This window comes from Tupaia chinensis, unplaced genomic scaffold, assembly GCF_000334495.1.
Source record: "Tupaia chinensis unplaced genomic scaffold, TupChi_1.0 Scaffold000263_1, whole genome shotgun sequence".
Classification (NCBI taxonomy): Eukaryota; Metazoa; Chordata; class Mammalia; order Scandentia; family Tupaiidae; genus Tupaia; species Tupaia belangeri.
Window position 1 is genome coordinate 391609 of NW_006159743.1, and position 21065 is coordinate 412673.

The following is a 21065-nucleotide window of genomic DNA, read 5'->3' on the forward strand; positions in this document are numbered from 1 at the left end:
AAAACAAAAAAAAAAAAAAAAAAAAAAAAAAAGAGAAGAAAAGAGGGAGAGTAGAAAGACCTTTCGTCCTTATCATTCTCTGTTCTGTGATTAGGCAAACAAAAAGAAAGCAGAGAGCACCCCTTAATCTTAACTGACTTCACTTCAACGAGCCTTCATATTTGGGGGAAATATAGTCTGTTTTTTTTCAGTTATGATCAGAAAGACAGAAAATGACAAGGGTTAATAAGGATGCAGAGAAATGGAGACCTCAGTTTGCTGATGAAATGTAAAATGGTACAGTCACAGTCACTATGTAAACCAGTTTGAGAGTTCCTCAAAATATTAAGCATAGACTGAACCCTATAACCCAGCAATTCTACTCCTAGGTAGATACACAAGAGAACTGAAACAATTATTCAAACAGAAACTTGTGCATGAATGTTTAAGCATATTATTCATTATAACCAAAAAGTGGAAACAACTCAAATGATCATCACCTGATAAGTTAATAAATAACATATAGTATATCCATATTTTGGAATATTATTTCACAATAAAAATGATTAATGTATAGAGTCAGCCCCATTGTTCAGTGGTTAAGGGAGCACTAAGTAAGCACCTAAGAAACAAAATAAGCACCTAAGAATAAATAGATCAAAATATTGACAAAAATTTTAGAGAAAAATTTTATTTGAAAAAAATTGCAGCTATTTTTTATAGAAGACCTAAATGAATGGATGGTTGTTTTATATTCATAGAAAGATTTGCTCTTAGGAAATTATATCTTCCAAAAATTAGTTTATAACTTTAGTACAATTTTTAGTCAAAATCTCCATAAAGTTTTTATATTATTTGATTGATGAAAAGTGATTTTAAAATTCATGGGGAAAACCAAAGGGTCAATATGAAGACAGTTTTCAAGAACAAGTTATATGGTGTGGGGAGAAATTTGTTGCAGGTGAAAGGAGAACTTGTCCTCCCTGTTATCATAACTTATTATTGAAGCTAGAGTAATTAGTGTTATCCTCAATAATTTTCAGATAGACAAATGGAATGTGGAAGGGGAAGATAACCTAGAATAAGATCTAAGTATATTTTAAAAATTGATGTTTTATAAATGGATTATATGCACTGCAGATCTAAAAAATAAATGATCTATTCAATAAATGGTATGAGCACAATTGATTATCCAGATAGAAAAAAATCTACCTCACATGAATGTACACACACACATACACACAAAGAATTAAATTCCAATTAAAGAACTAATTGTGAAAATCAAAATTTTAAAATTCATAAGAAAACATTTAAGAGACTATTTCTTTTTTTGAGAGGTTTTTGCTATAGGGCGCATGTGCTCGCCAGACAAACAGAGAGAGACATAGAGACAGAAAGTGAGAAATCACCCCCCAGGGTGATTTCACCCCCCCTTCTCCTCCATTCTTCTCTTGGGATCTTGGGCATGCACGCACACGCGCCCGGCGTGAGTTCTAAGCCACCAGGTCCAGGACGCGAACCGCGGTTGACTACGTGGGAGTCCAGCCATTATGCTAACTGCTGGTTCCCAAGAGACTATTTTTTGATCTTACAAGGAGAGGGAAAGTTGTAAGGCTCTCTTAAAATACTAAACTAAACAAAAAGAAAATATTGATGAATTTGATCACCCTATGCTAATCAAAAAATTACAATAAACAAGGTGAGAAAATAAGCTACAGGCAGGGAGAAAAAAATTGTGATATACAGAAAGAACAAAATACAAATATATATAAATGTGTGTGTGTGTGTGTGTGTCTATATCTATATATCTATCTATATATATAGATCAGAAAGACAGAAAATGACAAGGGTTTATATGTATATATATAAAATCACACATATCACTCACCAAGAAAAGAACAGCTCAATAGAATCATGGGCAGAAAGTAGAAACCAGAAATTCACATGTCTAATAACTTTATGAGTACATATTCATTCTTTTTTTTATAGTTATTACTTTTACTAGTTTTATTTTCTAGCCTTTATATATTTTTTTCACATTATTTATTATTTGTTTTTTGTATATACTTTCAATCATATTGTTTGGCTTACAATGAGATCATTTCGATATGTGCACATTTCTCCCCAGTCCCATTGATCAAAATATCTTCAACCAATAACACCACACCTCCCCATCCGGTCAATGCTCAACCTCTGTATCCCTTCTCCAAATGTCCTTCGTTAGGCCCCACTCCTCCACATACACTTCGTCTGACATTCACACCCATCTCTTGTGTATTCATTCTTTTTTTTAAGAATTATTCCATGTGACTTTATTTCTTGTTATTATTTTCCAATTTGATCAGAGACAGACACAGAGAGAGAGAGAGAGGGAAAGTGAGAAAGCAAGCCACCAGGTCACCATAGGTGACCATGTGGGAGTCCAACACCTTTAACCACCATGCCACCTGCCTGACCCAATATTCATTCTTTTTTAAAGCCAAGAATGTAAATTGAAATCACAAGTAACATATTATTTTGTACTCATGACATATGCAAATTTGGAATCTGATTGTACCAAACATTCCAGGACATACAGTGGGATATGAATTCTTAAACATTGTTGTGAGAATTTAAATTGTCAAAAGCATTTTGGAAGACACTTTGACAAAATTTAAACTATCTGAAAATACATATATTCTTTTTAAAATTTATTATTAATACATATTATAAAGAGACTTTACCCAGAATGATATAAACCTCAGTCCAGCACAGTCGAGAATACTATACACATCCTCAACAGATGATAAATCATATCTGTGTCCCACAAATGTCTTACCTCTCTTTTTTTCCCCAAATTTCCTTTCCTACACTCTTCCTTCCCATACACTCCTTCCACTTCGTCTCTAGTGTCCATAACAATTTTTACTGCTTTTATGTCCTGTAGTCTTTCAGTCTGTACCGTAGAGTGCAGACAGTCAGAGTATGTAAGTGGAAACATACATGTCTCTCTGTCATGACCTGACTTGCTTCACTCAGCAACAAATCTTCCATATTTGTCCACTTCTTATCAAATTCCAGGGCCTTGTTTTTTATGACTGAGTAGTGTTCCATGGAGTATATGTGCCACACTTTTTTAATTCATCTGTTTATGGACATTTGGGTTGGTTCTATGTCTTAGCAGTCATGAATAATGCTGCAATAATTACAGTTGTGCAAGCACTTTTTCAATTGAACGTTCTCCAGTCCTTTGGGCAGATACCCAGGAGTGGAATTGCTGGATCATATGGTACTTCTATTTGAAGGTCTTTGAGGAGCCTCCATATTGTTCTCCATAGTGGTTGGACTAGTTTACATTCCCACCAACAATGTAGGAGTGTTCCCCTTTCACCACATCCCTGCCAGCTCTTATCATTTTGTGTTTTTGTTTTTGTTTTTGATTTAATCTTTGCCATTCTGACTGGAGTTAGGTAGTATCTCATTTTGGTTTTGATCTGCATCTCCCTTATGATGAGGGATGTTGAGCATTTTTTCATATGCTTTTTGGCTGTTCATATGCCTTCCTTAGAGAGTTGCTTATTCAGTTCATTTTTCCATCTTTTAATTGAGTTAATCATTTTCTTCCAGGTAAGCCGCTTGAGTTCCCTGTGTATTCTGGTTGTTAGTCCCTTATCTGAGGCACAGCTAACAAAAATTCTCTCCCATTCCGAGGATTGTTGATTCACACCAATTACAGTGTCCTTTGCTGTTCAGAAACTTCTTAATCTGATGTAATCCCATCTGTCTATTTTGGGGATTATTGCCTGTGCTTTGGGGGTCTTGTTTAAGAAGTCTTTGCCTACTCCAATGTCTCCTAGAGTTTCCCCAGTGTTTTCCACCAGTTTAATAGTTTGCGGTCTTAGGTTTAGATCTTTAATCCACCTTGAATTGATTTTTGTTAATGGTGACAGATGGGTTCAGATTCATCTTTCTGCAGGTAGATACCCAGTTTTCCCAACACCATTTGCTAAAGAGATTTTCCCTTTTCCCACTGGATTTATTGGTACCCTTTGTTAAAGATCTATTGGCTGAATGTTTGAGGTTTATTTCTGGTGTCTCTACTCCATTCCATTGGTCCTCTTATCTGTTTTTGTGCCAGTACCATGCTGTTTTGATTATCAAAACTTTGTAATATATTCGAGGGTCAGGAAGTGAGATGCCATCCACTCCATTGCACAGGATAACTTTGGCAATATATTCTATAACCCCACAATTCAATTCTGGGTTATATACCTCCAAAAAAACTCTTGATATGGACACATGATACATGCATAAGGGTATTTATTTCAACATTGTCTATAACAGAAAAAATAATCCAAAACACCAAAAAAAGTTAATCAAAGAAAAATGGTTACATTAGTTTTAGTTTGCTAGCATGAAATGCTAGAGCAACTTCTTTGTTGTTTCTGTTAGTGAATGAATTAGACACTGAATACTTTCAAAATCAAAATGTGTAAAAGACTTTAATGATACATAAAATTTAATAGTAATTTAGCCTAATTAAAGTTTAAAATATACAAAATAGTCATATATTGCTTCAGAAGACATACAAATGGAGTAAAAGTATAAAGAAATTCATAGAAATAATAAATTCTGGACAATGGTTGCACCTGAATGAGGAAGGAAAATGATGTATTTGAAATAGTATATGTGTATAGGGCTTTAGTTATATATGCATACATTGGCTCCTTTTCTTTTCTCTTTTTTAAAGAGGTTTTTGCCTTAGGGTGCACGCACTTACCAGAGAAAGAGACAGAGAGTGAGAGGAAAAGTAAGAAATCGTTCCTGGGAGGATGGCCACACCACAAGCCCCTTCTCCTCCATTCTCCTCCCAGGATCTTGGGCATATGCACACATGCACCCAGCATGATTTTCAAGTCACCCGGTCCAGGTGACATGGGTGTCCAATGATGCAACCGCTATGCCAGCTGCTGGCCCCTTGGCCCCACTTCTTTAAAAGTATGATAAGGGAGACTGGCAGGTGGCATAGCAGTTACATTGCTGGACTGCCATGTAGCCAGCAGCAGTTCAAGTACCAGACCCCATGACTTGAAAGTCACTCTGTGTGCATGTGTGTGCATGCCCAAGATCCCAGGAGGAGGATGAAGGTGAAAGGACTGTAGTGTGACCATCCCCACGGTGGGGGGGGGGTGATTTCTCCCTTTCCCTCTCACTGTCTCTGCCTCTCTCTCTCCAATGAGTGCATGCTCCCTAAGGCAAAAGCTTCTCAAAAAAAAGTTTGGAAGCCAGCAGGTGGCATGGTGGTTAAGGGCACTGGACTTCCAGATGACTTACTGCACTTTGAGTCCTGGACTTGGTGGCTTGCTTTCACATTTTCCCCCTCTCCCTCTCTCTTCTCTCTCTTACTCTGTCCCTCTCTAGTCAAATTAAAATACATAAACAATGTTAAACAAAATAATTCTTTTCTTTTTTTTTCTTTTTTTTTTTTTTGGAGAGATTTTCACTGTAGGGCGCGTGCGTTCGCCAGACAGAGAGAGACATAGAGACAGAAAGCGAGAAATCACCCCCCAGGGGGTATGGTCACGCCGCAATCCCTTCTCCTCCATTCTCCTCTCGGGATCTTGGGCACGCACGCACACGCGCCCGGCGTGAGTTTTAAGCCACCGGGTCTGAGACACGAACCGCGGTCGACTACGTGGGAGTCCAGCGACATAGCCATTACGCTAACTGCTGGTTCCCACAAAATAATTCTTCAAAATTTGTTTTTAAAAAAAGTATGATAGGTATGTGGTTTTCAGTGGACCTTTTAATATTTATATATATATTAATATAGTGTACTTAAATATTGCATAATACACATTCTAAAAACAGCAGAAATTAGAGTGAATGCTAGCATTGATTGAGCTCTCCATTGTAAGTCTGTTCCTTTCTAAGCTTTATATGCATTACCTCATTTAATCTTATTTAACCCTGAAGAGATTTTAGTATGCATCTTTTATTTAACTAGAAACCAAAACCTTTACAGGTTAAATAATCTAACCATAGCCATATAGCTATACCTATTAGGTGTCAGAGCCAAAATAAGAAATTGGAGTAGTATAACTTTTTTGTTTGGTTTTTGGTTTTTGCCATTGTGTGCTTGTGCTCCCCATGGGGAGAGAGAGAGGAGAGAAGGAAAGTAAGAAATCAACCACCTATAGGGGGTGGCCATACTACAGTCCCTTCTCCATTCTTTCCTTCTCCTGGGACTTTGGGCATTCATGTACATGCACTTTGCATGATTGTCCAGATGCCAGGTCCAGGATTCAAACCTCAGTAAACAATGTGGGAATCCAGTACCTTAACCACCACGTCACCTGTTAGCCCCAAAGGAGCAGTATAACTTTTAAAAGCTAGCCACATTACCCAGTGGCTCAGGGAGCCAGAGCCCACATGACCAACCACACAGTTGAATCCTGGCTCTGGTGGTTTAAAAAGCACACCAGTTACATTTGCATGCGTAGCCCAAATCCAGACAAGATGGAGAAGGAATCATGGCATGATCGTGCTCCATTGGGGGTGCTCTATCACTCCCCAGCCTCTTTTTAAAAAGCCCCATTAACTATAAAGAAATACTCAGGATGGTGCAACTATCATTTTCACCTCTGGATGCAGCTATAACTACAGCAATAGAACATTAACCACCTTGGCCTCTGATTTCAGTGACTTTCTGAATCTAGAAGAGCCATTGCTCACAAGCATAGGGCATGAGTCATTTCCTTAGGTATCTGTTTATTCGTTCAACAAATATTTACTGAGAGCCTACATAGCACAGTGGTAAACCACAATTTATTTCTTGTCTACATCATCGTTGCAGTTTGCCGAGCTCTTTGGACACAAATATGAGATTTCCATTTTCATTTCCAACTAATGCAGGGATTGTTATGATTAATTATTACCATTTTCGAAGTTGCAAACCTGGCTTACAATGGCTCTTGCTTAAAACTATTACTGATCTAAAAATCCATATGGCATCCCAATTTTTACTTTAAAAGTATATATTAAAAACCTTTCATCTACTTTTGGCTAAACAAAGTATGGATTGAAATGAAAATATTATTTTGAACAGTTTACTATCTCAGCTCTATTTTCACCCTGTATTTCCTCCCCTCCTTTTCTTTGATCCTCCACAGATCAAAGAATATCTCTTTAATCCTCTCAAATCCAGTGTGATCTTGAGATATTTTCCTTAATCATATATTATATATTTTATATAATTCTCTAATTTCCAGAGGATGCCAAACTCACAGTAGCTCATTAAAATTCTGAATGGATGCATTTGGATTTACTTTCACTATATTCTCACTAATTAAAATGAGTTTTGTGAAACTAAGTAATTTGCTTCCTAGAGAACAGTTTAATTTTGCCTTGGCCAGTTAGTGTGTGTGATCTTTATCACTATTAACAGCCATGTATCTAAATCATTATGACCATTTTTTAAATAATTTTGCAAACATAAGATTGCCGAAAGGTAACCATTTTTGACTTAGTATTCAATTCAGAGATTATTTAAGTAGAGTCCAAATGCTCATTTCGTTTTTTCTTTAAGCATTTATTTCCTATTTTATATTAAATATTTAGGGAGCTGAAGGAATTTTGGGAATTCCAGGTCAAAGAGGTCGCCCAGGAAAAAAGGTAATTTTTTAAACATCTTTTTATGCTGATTTTCTTTCTTTTAATGCTATAATATTTTTATTTGCGCTAGATAATAATGATTACATTTGAGTAAAGAAATCACATTTAGATAAATTAGTATTTCATTCTATAGTTAAGAATACTTATTACCTTGCTTATTTGAAGGCAAATTTTCATTTTGTAGTTTGTGAAAAAAGAATCTTTGCATTCTCTTTTTCTCCTGCTTGTCAAAAATTCACGTAGAGTACCATGGGCAAGAAAAGAGATAAAAAGGGAAATACTATTTGTGCTAATTGGTGGCAACCTTAGTAAAATATTTGAAGAAAATGAATATAATTGTTTCTGAGTTTATTACTTTTTTTTCTAAATTGAAAATGTCAGTGATTGATTTTATTTTCCATATACTAAGAACAAGAAATCAAGAATATTTTTACTTGCTTACTTTGTATTATGCTAAAAAATTGAATGTATCCTAAAATCCTAGTACATTACAATGGAAAAATCATCCTTGCGTAGGATCAATGCTTTGTTCAACTATTAGTAAAACACAGAAATGGTTTTCCCATTGTGCTAGACTCTGACAGTACAGAATGTATTTATTATAATCAAATGCCAAAGGATGATTTTAGCACTTCTGCAGATATCCATTTCTAGTCCATCTTTCTCAGAGGTTTTGAACCATAAAGAAAAATGAACAACGTAAGTTTTTATTGCCATTCTTGTCCATGAAGGTAACCCTAATACTGAAGTCTCTTTCATCCTACACAATATTCTAAAATCGATATGAGAAATGGGACAGTGTAGGTCTTCACAATAACCTGCACCACTGCAGAAGTAAAATAAAGCCTATGAACTATTATGGACACCCAAATTTCCTGACTCTGTACAATTTAGTTTTTTGTGTTCTTGACTATCAATGATAGAACAGGTTAGTTCCCACTTTCGGAAAATGGGTAGCAGTACTAAATATTGTTTCAGAGCAGCTGTATTTTGGTGCTAGAGTAGGGTAAATCAGGCTAATAAAAGAAGATAACTAGTTTTCAGGATTGTAAAATGTATAAAAATGTTGCTGATTTTTGAAGGCATACTCTAAGCCAGTGAGTGATGATCCTGAATCTGTAGCACTGCACACCAGAGACTTTTTTGTATTAATCATTATCTTTATACTGAAATTCTCTGCAGAAACAGACTTTTTGTGGGGCCTATGTTTTTTTCATGGTAACAGGACTTGCATGTGTACATATGTCACAAAATTTAAAATAAAACTTGGCTATTTGGAATTCAACATGAGCACCATATATCACTTGCTTATTTGGCCAAGATTTTTTTTTTAATCTTCTACTTCCAAAATTACTTTTATTTTTGAAGTAACTTGTGTGGTTGACAGTATGTTATTATTGTTAGTGGTGGTCTACAATACTGTTAACTTAAAGGAAAGTTGCTATGTATAGAGTTTCACTTACCAAATATCCTTGGATATATACTTGAGATATATGATCTAGTTAATTCATCTAAGTATAAATTGCTTTTTTCTTACTTTTCTCTTTTACTAATATCATCTCCAGGGTGATAAAGGACAAATCGGACCAATAGGAGAAGTTGGAAAAAGAGGTGCTCCTGGACAAATTGGGAAAAGTGGTCCTAAGGGTGCCAGAGGAACAAGAGGTGCTGTGGTCAGTATTTGATTTGTTTCCATAACTGAGTCACTGTGGATGGGAAAGAAAAGTATTCGTGTCCTTAAAGCCTCATCCCTTGATTAACTTTACAGAGAAGGCAGTAGTTCCACTGAAAGTAATCTACCTCTATGGGATGTGGTAGAATTGTAAGCATTCCACAGTACTTAAATGGCTTAGTGGTTTCTGGACATGAAAAAGGAAAGTGGAAAAAAAAAAAAAAAACCTGAAATGGAAATAAAATATGAAATGAGGTTTTTAAAAAATCAGATTATAACTGCTAACCTAAGTAGGAAAGTTTCTACTCCTAGCACTTAAAATCAAGATTTAATATCTGTATAAAACTATGCCATCATGGTTGACAAATTGCTTTGAAAATTAAGTTTACTCGAAATGGGTTTTCTTTTTATGCTTGGACTACACATGCTTTATTTGGAGATTATTTTTCTAACCAACTGTGATAAATCCCCATAACATCTAATTATATATTTAATCTTTTGCATGAACTTTGCATGATGTTGAGAACAAATGTAGTACACCTCTAGCAAAATTACGTTGCTAATATATGTTTGGACCTGTTTAGAAAGTCTTTATGCAAAACAAACAAAATACTGAAAAGATTCTTCAGTTTAGTCTTCTATTTCATAAGCTTAAATACAAAATGAATGTGTATTTCCTAGACTTCATTTAAATGTCAGAAACGCTAGATTTTTTATAAAGGCCTGTTGGAGACTCATATATAATCCTTCTGTTTCTAAATAAGGCTTGCAATAGGCTCATTTTAAGACTCCCATTCTTGGGACCAGCAGTTAGCGTGAAGGCTATGTCACTGAACTCCCATGTAGTCAACTGTGGTTCGAGTCCCGGACCTGGTAGCTTAAGACTCATGCCAGGCGTATGTGCGTGTGTGTGTACCCAAGATCCCGAGAGGAGAATGGAGGAGAAGGGATTGTGGCGTGGCCATCCCCCATCGGGGGTGATTTCTTGCTTTCTATCTCTCTGTGTCTCTCTTTCTGGTGAGCGCACGCGCCCTATAGCAAAACCTCTCCAAAAAAAAATTCCCATTCTTTACTGTCATCCTTCTACTCTAAGCCAGTCTTACTTCATTTTATTTAAAATACTCATATTGCTCTGTCTTTGGCCTATGTGTTCAAAAGCATTATATAATGTGATTAATTTTTTATTAATTGCAAGAGGGCACATATGCTCATTAGAGAAAGACAGAGGGAGAGGGAGGAGAAAGTGCCACTAGGGCACGGCCATTCAAGAAATCTATCTCCATTTCTACATCCTGTCACATTTTGGCCATGCATTCATATGCACCCCAGTATGTTTTACAAGCCACCATGGCTGGGATTTGAACTGCAGTAGGCCATGTGGAATATGACTCCCTTTGCCACTAGGCAGCAAGCCATTCCATGATCAATTTTTAATAAATACAAAAACTTTACTAATATTGCCAAAGACTATCGCCTTCAATGTATGTTCCCACTTTGAATTTTTCTTTATAAAAGTATTCACTTTTTAAATTTCTAACACATGTTCCCAAACTACCTTTTCAAAGGCTTCACAAACAATACATCCCTACAATTAAAACTTTGTATTAATCTTTTTGGTGTTTGCCAATCTAATAAATGAAAAGTGTTATCTCCTTTTTCATCCTATTTACATTTCCCTGATTGCAACTAAGTTATTTGTACTTTTTTCCTCTGGCAGTTGCCTGTTCATATATACTTTATAATTCCATGTATTTTGGGGAGTTGCACATTATGAAGATATATTCCTAGGTACATTAAGCTTCATAATTCTTAGTTTCCCTCTGAAACGCACATGTTATTTCTTATTAAAACGCCTCTTATCTATTCAACCTTGTAGTCAGCAGTAACTTTTAGTACTGCCTGCCTTTCTGGCCACAGTGTCCAGACTCTCATTTGTCATCTAGGAAAATGCTGCTGTCAAATACCCAGCATAAGCAGGGAAGCAGGAAGACCTGACTCCTTTCCCCAAGTAGTCAACCTGACCCCCTCTTGTCGCATTCATCTCTTGGTTTCAGAGTTTGAAACTTGAGACACTTTGCACACATGCATCACTTTTTTTTTTCCTTTGCATATCTTCAGCCCTAGTTTATATCTCAAATCACAAAATTGTGGTCTACTGATGATGTCTATTTATTTTCCAGCATTCCTATGACAAAGAAATAAAGAACTCTCTCTTTTTCAATGAGCCTAGTGAATCAAGCATATGTCATTCAACTGTCTTGATCCAGTGTGCACAATTTTTCTTAGGTTATTTTCAATTAGGAGCATGAACTGAATGAATAGCTATACTCTATTCTGAATTACTTTGGTAATAGATGAATTCTTATTAAAAAATGATTTAATACCATTCTTTTTTTGGACTGAAATTTGACCTTAACTTCTGAGACTAAATTTACCCATCAATAGTTAGTAACTGCCATACATTTTTGGAGCTGGGTCATTAGAGAAGTCATCAGATACAGTAAAGCAGTATGAGCACATGGGAAATTTTCTGCATGCGAGATCAAGAGATCTGGTTTAGTACCTGGTTGATGTTATATCTGGCAAGTCACATAACCTATTCTGTGCCGCCTTAATTTCCTCATCTCTTGTTTGTTTCAGACTCAAATAGGAGTGTTAATGTGGATATTTTTTGATAATATGAACACAGGACATTTTTAGGATTATTATTTTTGCTTTTTTCAGTTGTCTAGTCATCTTCTCAGTAAGTTAAAGGCATTTACCAATTAGTCTTTAATTAATATGGTCTCCCAAACTGTAAAATATTGGTAATAAAAGTAATTACAGGGTACTTATCACATGTAATTTATGAACCAGTTCTATTTTAATAACTTTGACATAGACTAAAACAATATTCATTGAAGCCTCTGAAATTATCAATGACTACAGAGTTCTCTTGGATCTGGTAGTGACAACATCAAAAACTATCAGATTTCACTTTCTGATATTCAGTGACACACATCTACCACAAACTTTGACAGATATAAACTACATTCCTGAGACATTGCTAGGGACCAGCAGGATCTTGACAACTAGGAGTATTTCTTTTAATGGGATTTAGAATATTCATATTAGAAATAAACTGAAGAGACTAGTCCTATAACCTAGCGATTAAGGGAACGGATTCCACATGGCCAGCTGCAGTTTGAATCCAGGTCCCAGGGCCCTTGCAAACATGTTGGCCACTTGTGTGTTTATGAGTGAGTTCCCAAAAAGCTGAAAGGATGGAGAAATGGGAAGGAGTTGTGGTACCATCACGCCCTGCTCCTGGGTGCTTTCTCTCTCTCTCCTTCCTCCTCTCTGCCTCTGTTTCTCTCTGGTGAGTATATATACCTCTAGCAATTTAAAAAAAAAAAAGAGTTGCCTTTTTTGGTAGAACTTTTTGATTCAGAAGAAAAATAAAAACAAAAATTGGACTGTTATTTTTAGTTTTCCCATTTCAAACTAGGTAGAGTTTCAAACCATGAAAAATCTAAAGGTAGCAATTCAGATAGTACAAGTTTAATAATTTAAACAATAGTTTCTTCTCTTTCTTGTCAATACTTATGTTGTTTTTAGGGAAACTTAGGTTTGATGGGACCTGCTGGAGAACCAGGAATTCCAGGATATACAGTAAGCATTTTTAATTGAAAATAAAATATATATCATATTAAAAATAATATACCTAATATACAAATGAAGATGGAATAGCACTGATAAACCTTTCTAACATATTTAGGCCTCATCTACCTATGGAGTTAATTCTATTGTTTATTTCAGAATAGTGCAGTATCTAATAGCATTATAAACATTACGTAGAGCATGTACAAATGATATTAAAAAATGTTTACTTACAAATGTCTTTTTGTTAGGGCCATCAAGGTCAACCAGGACTTTCTGGGTTGCCAGGACCCAAAGGAGAAAAGGTATGTACATATATATATATACACTGACTTTTTAATCCTAAAGTTAAACATTGAATTCATTATTTCTGAAAGAATGCATGGAACCATTTTCCAGGAATAAAAAAAGCAGTTTCAAATTGGAAATTCTATAAATCCTTGGGGAAAAAAATAGAAATACCAAAGAGGTAAATTATTTTTAAAAATTGTCAGAGAGCAGGACCAGCCAATGGCATAATGGTTATATCACTAGACTCTCATGTAATCCATCGTGGTTTGAATCCCAGACCTTGCAGCTTAAAACTCAAGCTGGGTGCACATGCATGCATGCCCAAAATCCAAAGAGAATGGAGGAGAAGGAATTGGGGCATAAACATACCCCCAGGGGGTAACTTCTCACTCTGTCTCTCCAGTGAGCACACGCACTCTATAACAAAAATCTCTCTTAAAAAAAAAATGCCAGAGAGCTTATGAACTTGCTGGAGAGAGACAAAAAGGCAGAAGTGAGGGAGAAAGCATGTGCCAGAGGGGAATGGTCACTCCACAATTCCTTCTCCTCTTTTCTTCTGTTCTGTCAGGATTGGGGCACATACGCACATCTCACTAGTGTGTTTAAGTCACCAGGGCCGTGATTTGAACTGCAGTCAACTATGTGGGGCCCAATTCCCTTAGCCACTGCATTATAGTACTGACCCAAAGGGTAAAATTTTAGTAAATTATTAAAAATTTTGTCCATAGTTTATTTTAAGACTGAAGTGAAATAATACATAAGAGTGAAAGTGCTTTGCAATTTGTAGAGTTTGTAAAGGATTAAAAAAAGATTAAATAATCTAAATAAATTGATCCAGACAAAATGACTAATTATAGTACATTTATATTTTAAAATTTTGATGAGTTAGGAATAACTACAGTAGTAATTTGCATTGAAAAGTCAACTGAAAAAAAGTTTATGCTGCTTTTTATATAGTTAAATACATTGGTACTTCTAAGAAGAACCCATGTACAAATTTCAGTTGTGTATAAAATATATATTTAGTTTTTCACTTCAAAAAGATAAAACCAAAGTATGTATTTTCTAAAATACTAGAAAATAATAGGCTATGTATTTTTAAGGGTTATTTTATTAATCTGGTTTTGTTATAAATCATTATTTTCATTTTAGGGTTACCCAGGAGAAGGTAGTACAGTCCTAGGACTACCTGGGCCTCGAGGTGAACCAGTAGGTCCTTTTCTAAAATTATTTTTACTTTTCAAGATAAAATGCAATATTGTAATAGATTCACAACCAAATTTCACATTTTTTAAATTGCCACAGGACACATGTACTCATCAGAAAGAGAAAAGAGAGAAAGTATCTTTTTCCTCCATTTCTCCATCCCATCAGGAGTTTAGGCACTACATGCACCACACATGTGCCTGACATAATGCCTGATAACGTATTATAGAGATTATCAAAAACTTATATATTGTGAGCATTTGGGGGCAGATTTTTCTTTAGTCATCAACTCTCAATTTATTTCTAAAGGATTAAAAAATATGATCTTTATGCATCTTATATAGCTTTATATATCTTTTATACTTTATAATAGTTTACACATGTTTGTGAAAGTCCATCTAATCAGTTATTAGATTCAATAATCTTTAAAAATCACAGATCTGTAGTTTTCTTTCTGGCATTTTAAGGGCTGACTGTAACCATGGTGTTTGAAAAGTAGCTATTGTAATCTTGATTATTCGAATAACTGCTTCTATGTTTATGTTTGACTGAAGCAATGCCTAAGGAATATATGTAAATCAAACAGGCAAAATAAAAATCTCTAGTTCATAGAAATAAGTATAATCAATTATTATTTCCTTTTTTTAATAGGATAAAAGAATCCTAAGGCAGAAGGATCCAGAATATGTAGTTCATTCTTTATATTCTGATCTGGTTTTGGAGATTGTTGAAGATTATTCTTTGTTTTAGAAATAGGAAATATTTTAGAGGCAAACTTATCTAAACATATGTGTTAGTCTTGTCTAGTCTCTAAACCACTAAAGGAGGGAATATTTAGAAATAATGCAAAAACTTAAAAGCAAATGGAAAAGAATTGACAAGTGCAGTATAGTGTTTGTTCTTTTCTAGATTCAGGTATGCCAAATCAAAGAATGTCAACTGAAAAATAATAAGCATATTAAAAATATATAGTTTCATTTAGTAGATGTGAAATAGACATACTTAAATAAAGATTGTTCTAAGTGATTAAAGAGTTTTATTGCTATCTTCACATTATATCTACTAACTTTATACACATAGGACTAAGTTAAAACTTATTAATAATGCTTTGAAATAAATCATATAATTTTGCCAACTAATTTAAATGCAATTTTCTGTTCTGATAGTAGGTCCTAGTATGCAATAACTGATGATTCAAGTGCATTTTAGAGTAAATAATTTGAGCATTTATGATATTCAAGATTTTATATTAGAAATGTCTAGAAATAGTAAGTCTGAGATTGTTATTTCATTTTTGCTGTGAAGATTAAAGTGACTAAATATAATTTTTATTAAGTTAATTTGTGCCTTGAGAATTGAAATTTTCACATATTATAAAATAAACAATAGACTTTCTGAAGAAGAATGGTACAGTAGGATTAACTGTTAATTTTTGGTTTAATCATTTAAATGTAATCTTATATAATTAATGAAATTAAGTAAGTGGCTGAACTGTCCTGCATAAATCTTTTTCAGTCATTTTAAAATTAAGTAAAAATACAAGTTATTTCAGCATCATTTGAAACATAACTATACTCACCTAAAAGTTCATAATTTTAATTGGACTCCATTTTCTCAATATTTTTCCTAGCAGAGTCATCACAAGATTCTTTTTAGATAATGCAGTGCTTAACATATTTTTATGTTGTTCTTAGTATCATTGAAATTAAATATGCTGAAACTATTTAGTGGAACTAAAATTCTTACATATTTAGCTTTATATTTTTGTAAAAGAATACACTAATTATGTCATCTGCATTCATAAATGCTTAAATCTAGCTGTGAAGTTGATTGTTTTCCTGTGTGGTCTTCATAGGGTCCAATGGGGGAACAAGGAGAGAGAGGAGAACCCGGCGTAGAGGGCTATAAGGTAATTATTAGAAGTTATACACCTTGTTTCTAAAGTTGAATAGGGTTCTCAATAGTCCTACTTAACTTTCAAATGAAAATAAGCATCAATGAGATAATTAGTAATGTCTTATGTTTTTGATTCCAGAAGTTTCATTCTATCTTCTGTTTCTTCTTAGAACATCTTTGTCTGTTCCCACTACTGCTTTTTTCTCATTGTTCAGATCTCAGCTATACTATGAGCTCCTAAGAGGCCTTCTGTACTGCCCTATCTCAGGAAAATAGATGTATAGTATATCCATCACTTTGTATCATACTATCTGATTTCCTTTATGATATTTAGTTCTCTATTACTTTGTCACTTTTGTATACATTTTTTTCTTTATTACCTATTTTCCTTCACCAAAATTAATATCCAAGAGAATAAAGAATCATGTCTCTTTTTTTTTTATTATTAAACCCTCAGTTTCTAGAACACAAAGTTCTTAGTGTTTAGTTGGAATTCAACAGCGTTGTCAAATACCATTCTGCTGTCAAGACTTGAGTCAATTCTTATCCTCCTCCATTCCTTAGGATTTTATAAGACTAGCTTCATCAGCTGAAATTGTATTAGTCTGTGTGAACTTACTCAGAGTCATTTTTTTAGAATCACATTTGTGATGAGGATGTTCTGTATTCCTGTCTTAAATCTCTTTACTCTCTGTTTACAATGTCAGTTGCTAAACAGAATGGTTATCTACAACTCTCTCCCTATAATTCTGTCTTATTTCTTTACTCATGACATTCTTTGCCTGTTTATAACATTATGTAATCATTACTTACAGAAATCCTCTTTTTTTCATAGTTTTTCCTTGACCCGCCCTAACAGAAATGTTGCCCTCTTCTGTAGCCCTCTCTGTGGCTGTGTCTGTCTCTCCTGTTGCCTCTCTTTCTACCCATCCACTTACCTTGCACATTTAATTATAACTTCTTTTGATTCTGAAATATCTCTGGAATCTAACCACTTTGGCCATGTTTAGGCTATTATGGTTTTTTGTTTTGTTTTATTTTTGCCTGAATTACTTCAACAGTTTTACCATTTCATAGCCCTTTCAAATCCATTATCCACTTAATATGTTCTGTCTCATGTATTTCTACTTATTTCCATATTATTCCCTCTCCCAGAATGTTCTCAGTTTACTCCCTGAGACACCCTTCCTTCAATACTGAGCTTACCACCACTTTCCTTGAAAATCCTCTTCAAGGGCCAGCAGGTGGTATAGTAGTTAATGCTCTGGACTCTCATACGGTCAACTGCAGTTCAAGTCCTGGACCTGGCCGCTTGAAACACACTGGGCGCGTGTGTGTGTGTGTGTACACCCAAAATCCCAAGAGGAGACTGGAGGAGAAGGGAATGGGGTATGCCCATTCCCCATGGGGAATTATTTTTCACTTGTCTGTCTCTCTGGTGAACAAACATACCCTATAGCAAAAATCTCTCTTAAACAAGTAAATAAATGAAAAAAAAAAATCCTTTTCAAGCTTTCCTTAGCCACCAGTAACATCATCTGGCAAAATCCATCTCTTTCCATATCCTCTTTTACATAACTGTATAATAACATTGACTATAGCATATTTAATTTTTACCACTACTGGGCTGGCTCCATAGCACAGTGCTTAAGCACTGTGCAGAGGGAACCAGATCCCACATGGCAGACCACAATTTAAATCCTGGCCCCAACAGCAACATGCCAGGTGTAAATGCATGGGAAGGTGTTTTCATTTTATCTCTCTACTCCTCTCCCTGCCTCTTTAAAGAAAGTTTTTTTTTATCACTACAGAAAAAAATCATCTTGTCAGTTTTCATTGGGGATAAAATGCACCAGAGTAATTATAGTGAAACTCTTAGAAAAAAAGTTTATATTTGGTGAGATTTATGTCAAAACTTAACGGAGCCATGAGAAATGGTTGGCTGTTCTCTGATCATTCTGGAAAGGTATCTGTGTAACTACAGATGAGGCTGATGGGAAAGCCGCAATCGCCCGTGATGGTTCTGAGTTTTGTAGTTTGCTTATATGCTCCCACTTCACTTTGTAAATCCATGTTTTCACAAGCCACTAATCTCCTGAATTTTGTTTAATAAGTGACCTACAAGTAGTTGTATTTACTTGTACCATGCCTTCTCTTGATTGACCTGATCCTATTATTTGCTGACTCACTCATGTTTTGCTGCTAGAGGTTTGTGTAATGATTTTCTCTTCAGCATGCCACGTGCTATGTAGAAAGCTTTCCAAACTAGCCTTTTTCTCTTGCCAACATTCAATTCCTTAAACAGAATTTATTTCTTTTATCAGGAAGTTGAAACTTAAAACCATAAATATTTGCCTTACAGAATACAAACAAAGAAGGCCTTAATGGCCTTTATGTGAGAATAAATTTTTTACCCTATATATGCAATCCCTTCTCCGAGGCCAGGAAAAGGAGATGAACCTAATAACTATCTTTCCTAAAACATTTTTTCTGTGATACAGAGTAGGAAGAAAGAAATCTGAGTGAAGAGGACAGTAGGAAAGGGAATAAAAGAGATTACATAAGAAATAATTCTTGCATAGCTCTCAGCTGGCATGCTGCTGGGTTGTTGCTAGTTTCTATTTACATACTTGAGAATGGAAATGTGGTAGGTCTGCCTTCCTTCTTAGGAGAACTAGGGTGATGACAATGTGAGAGTCATTTGATATTTCTTGGTATCATATATAGTAACTGTTCTCAGGTTTCGACTTAGTAAATCTATTATTCAAATGACTGTGAGTTTAGGTTACAAAAATGAGGGTCATAGTACACTTTCACAAAGGAAATAAGTTAAAAAAAGAAATTTGTTCTTAAACCTTATGTTCTTTTGGATATATTGGTTTGTAATGAAAAACTGTTAGCTTCCTGAGCCTCCGTGCAAATTCCAATATGATAACTGAGGTGGCTTAAAACAACAAAAAATTATTCTCTCAGTTTTAGGCACAGAAATCTAAAGTCAAAGTGTCCACTTGCCCCTTTCAGCTTCTGGTAGCTGTCAGCATCCCTTGTGTCCGCATCGCTCCAGTCTCTGCCTCTGTCTATACCTAGCCTTCTCCTGTATTGTCTCCCTTTGTGTGTCTCTTAGAAGGATAGCAGTTAGTGAATCTGGGGCCCAAATGGGTCATCCAGGATAATCTCACTTTTAGATCCTTGATTTAATGACTTCTACAAAGACACTTTTGACAAATAAAATCATATTCACAAATTCTGGGGATTAAGTCATGAAATGCTTTAGGGAGGTCACCATTCAACCCACTATATTAACTCACATAAAATAACAATAATAACAAAAATTGTTTTTCCTCAGTTATGATACTATCCAGCAGTTGTTATTTTTTATCCTGTTTTTAAGATTATGATTCTTCTCAGAAAGAAGAATCTCCATGAAATCTAAATTGAATTTCTCAACACTTTGCTACTGTTTTGAGTGGCAGTACATGATTCTTTAAGTCATATGTCTCTATTTAATCTAATACTACAATCTTTTTCATTCCTAGGGTCATGTGGGTGTACCAGGACCAAGAGGTGCCACTGGACAACAAGGGCCCCCAGTATGTTTTCAAGCATTCTTTGTAATTCTGGCATTTAAAAAAAAAATTAACATTAATATAACTTATTTGGTCTCTGCCTAATATGTGTTTTTTGTTTTGGTTTCTATAAAAGGGCGAGCCAGGTGACCAGGGTGAACAAGGACTAAAAGGGGAGAGAGGATCTATAGTAAGTTGAATTTTTAATGCTAATTTGAATCTATCATTGGCTTGAGAGAGCAAGAATACAAAGTGTTGCTATTTATTGTAATTCAAATAATCATCCATCCCTCAAGAGCTGGGATTACAGCAGGCCTCTAAACAGAGCATTTGTTCATAATTGTGCTACAACGGGATTGATTATTGATTGATTCATACATTTTGACTGTTACCCAAATTTTCCTTTACCAACAGTCTAATCTGACTTTACAAAAATTGTCTAAGCTTGTCTCAAATTAATGGTCTCTTCTTGAGCTTTCAAACAAAAGTACCTATGAATCTTAAAACTACCATTATATTTGGTTGTTGAAAAAGTGATGATGTATTTTTTTCTATGCAAAAATGCATCATGACTTTTTCAAGAGCCTAATAGAATAAAAAACCTGCCAGTAAAACCTACATGCATGTTATAGAATGTGTTAAAGTGAAAGAGTATTCGATGGTACTTGTGAAATATGGTAAGGAACACTCCTCAGGACTATTATAATAGATATAGGGACCACTGCAGTGGGATTTTGCAGGGAGAGCTACAGCCTCAATACCAAGTACAACATGAGTGAGTGGGAATTTATCCCTCAGGCACAGGGTTGGGGATCAGTGAATGAAAAATTATTTAGAGGAAACATCAAGAGTTGGGGAATTCTGGCTAAACTGATCTAACTGGATTCTTGCTGAAGACAGATGCTCAGACATCACCTAAAGGGTGTTGGAGGATGAAGAACCCAATTAGATATAGAGGGGGATCAGATATCAGAGACAAAGCATCCTTGTTAAATTACCTTAGCAGAGTTCTTTACTAAAACTGGATTTTTAAAAGAGGTTCTCAGATGGAAGTTCTCACAATAATTTAAAAGGTTTTTTTTCCCCCTCCATAGGACGAATCAATTATGTGTTATTAAGCAAACTAAAAATCTGATGGTTTGTTGAATTTGGCCTTCTCTTTC

The 21065-nt window shown here is 35.0% G+C and overlaps 1 protein-coding gene across 1 annotated transcript in view; it reads left to right on the forward strand.

The window, feature by feature from the left end:
• The window catches only part of COL24A1 (collagen type XXIV alpha 1 chain), a 322594-nt gene that overhangs the window by 215300 nt on the left and 86229 nt on the right, over positions 1-21065 (forward strand). Inside the window, exons 37-44 of the mRNA XM_006149476.1 lie at positions 7579-7632; positions 9198-9305; positions 12902-12955; positions 13195-13248; positions 14387-14443; positions 16296-16349; positions 19873-19926; positions 20039-20092. Coding sequence (XP_006149538.1) covers positions 7579-7632; positions 9198-9305; positions 12902-12955; positions 13195-13248; positions 14387-14443; positions 16296-16349; positions 19873-19926; positions 20039-20092 — 489 coding nt within the window. The remainder of the gene's footprint in view (positions 1-7578; positions 7633-9197; positions 9306-12901; positions 12956-13194; positions 13249-14386; positions 14444-16295; positions 16350-19872; positions 19927-20038; positions 20093-21065) is intronic.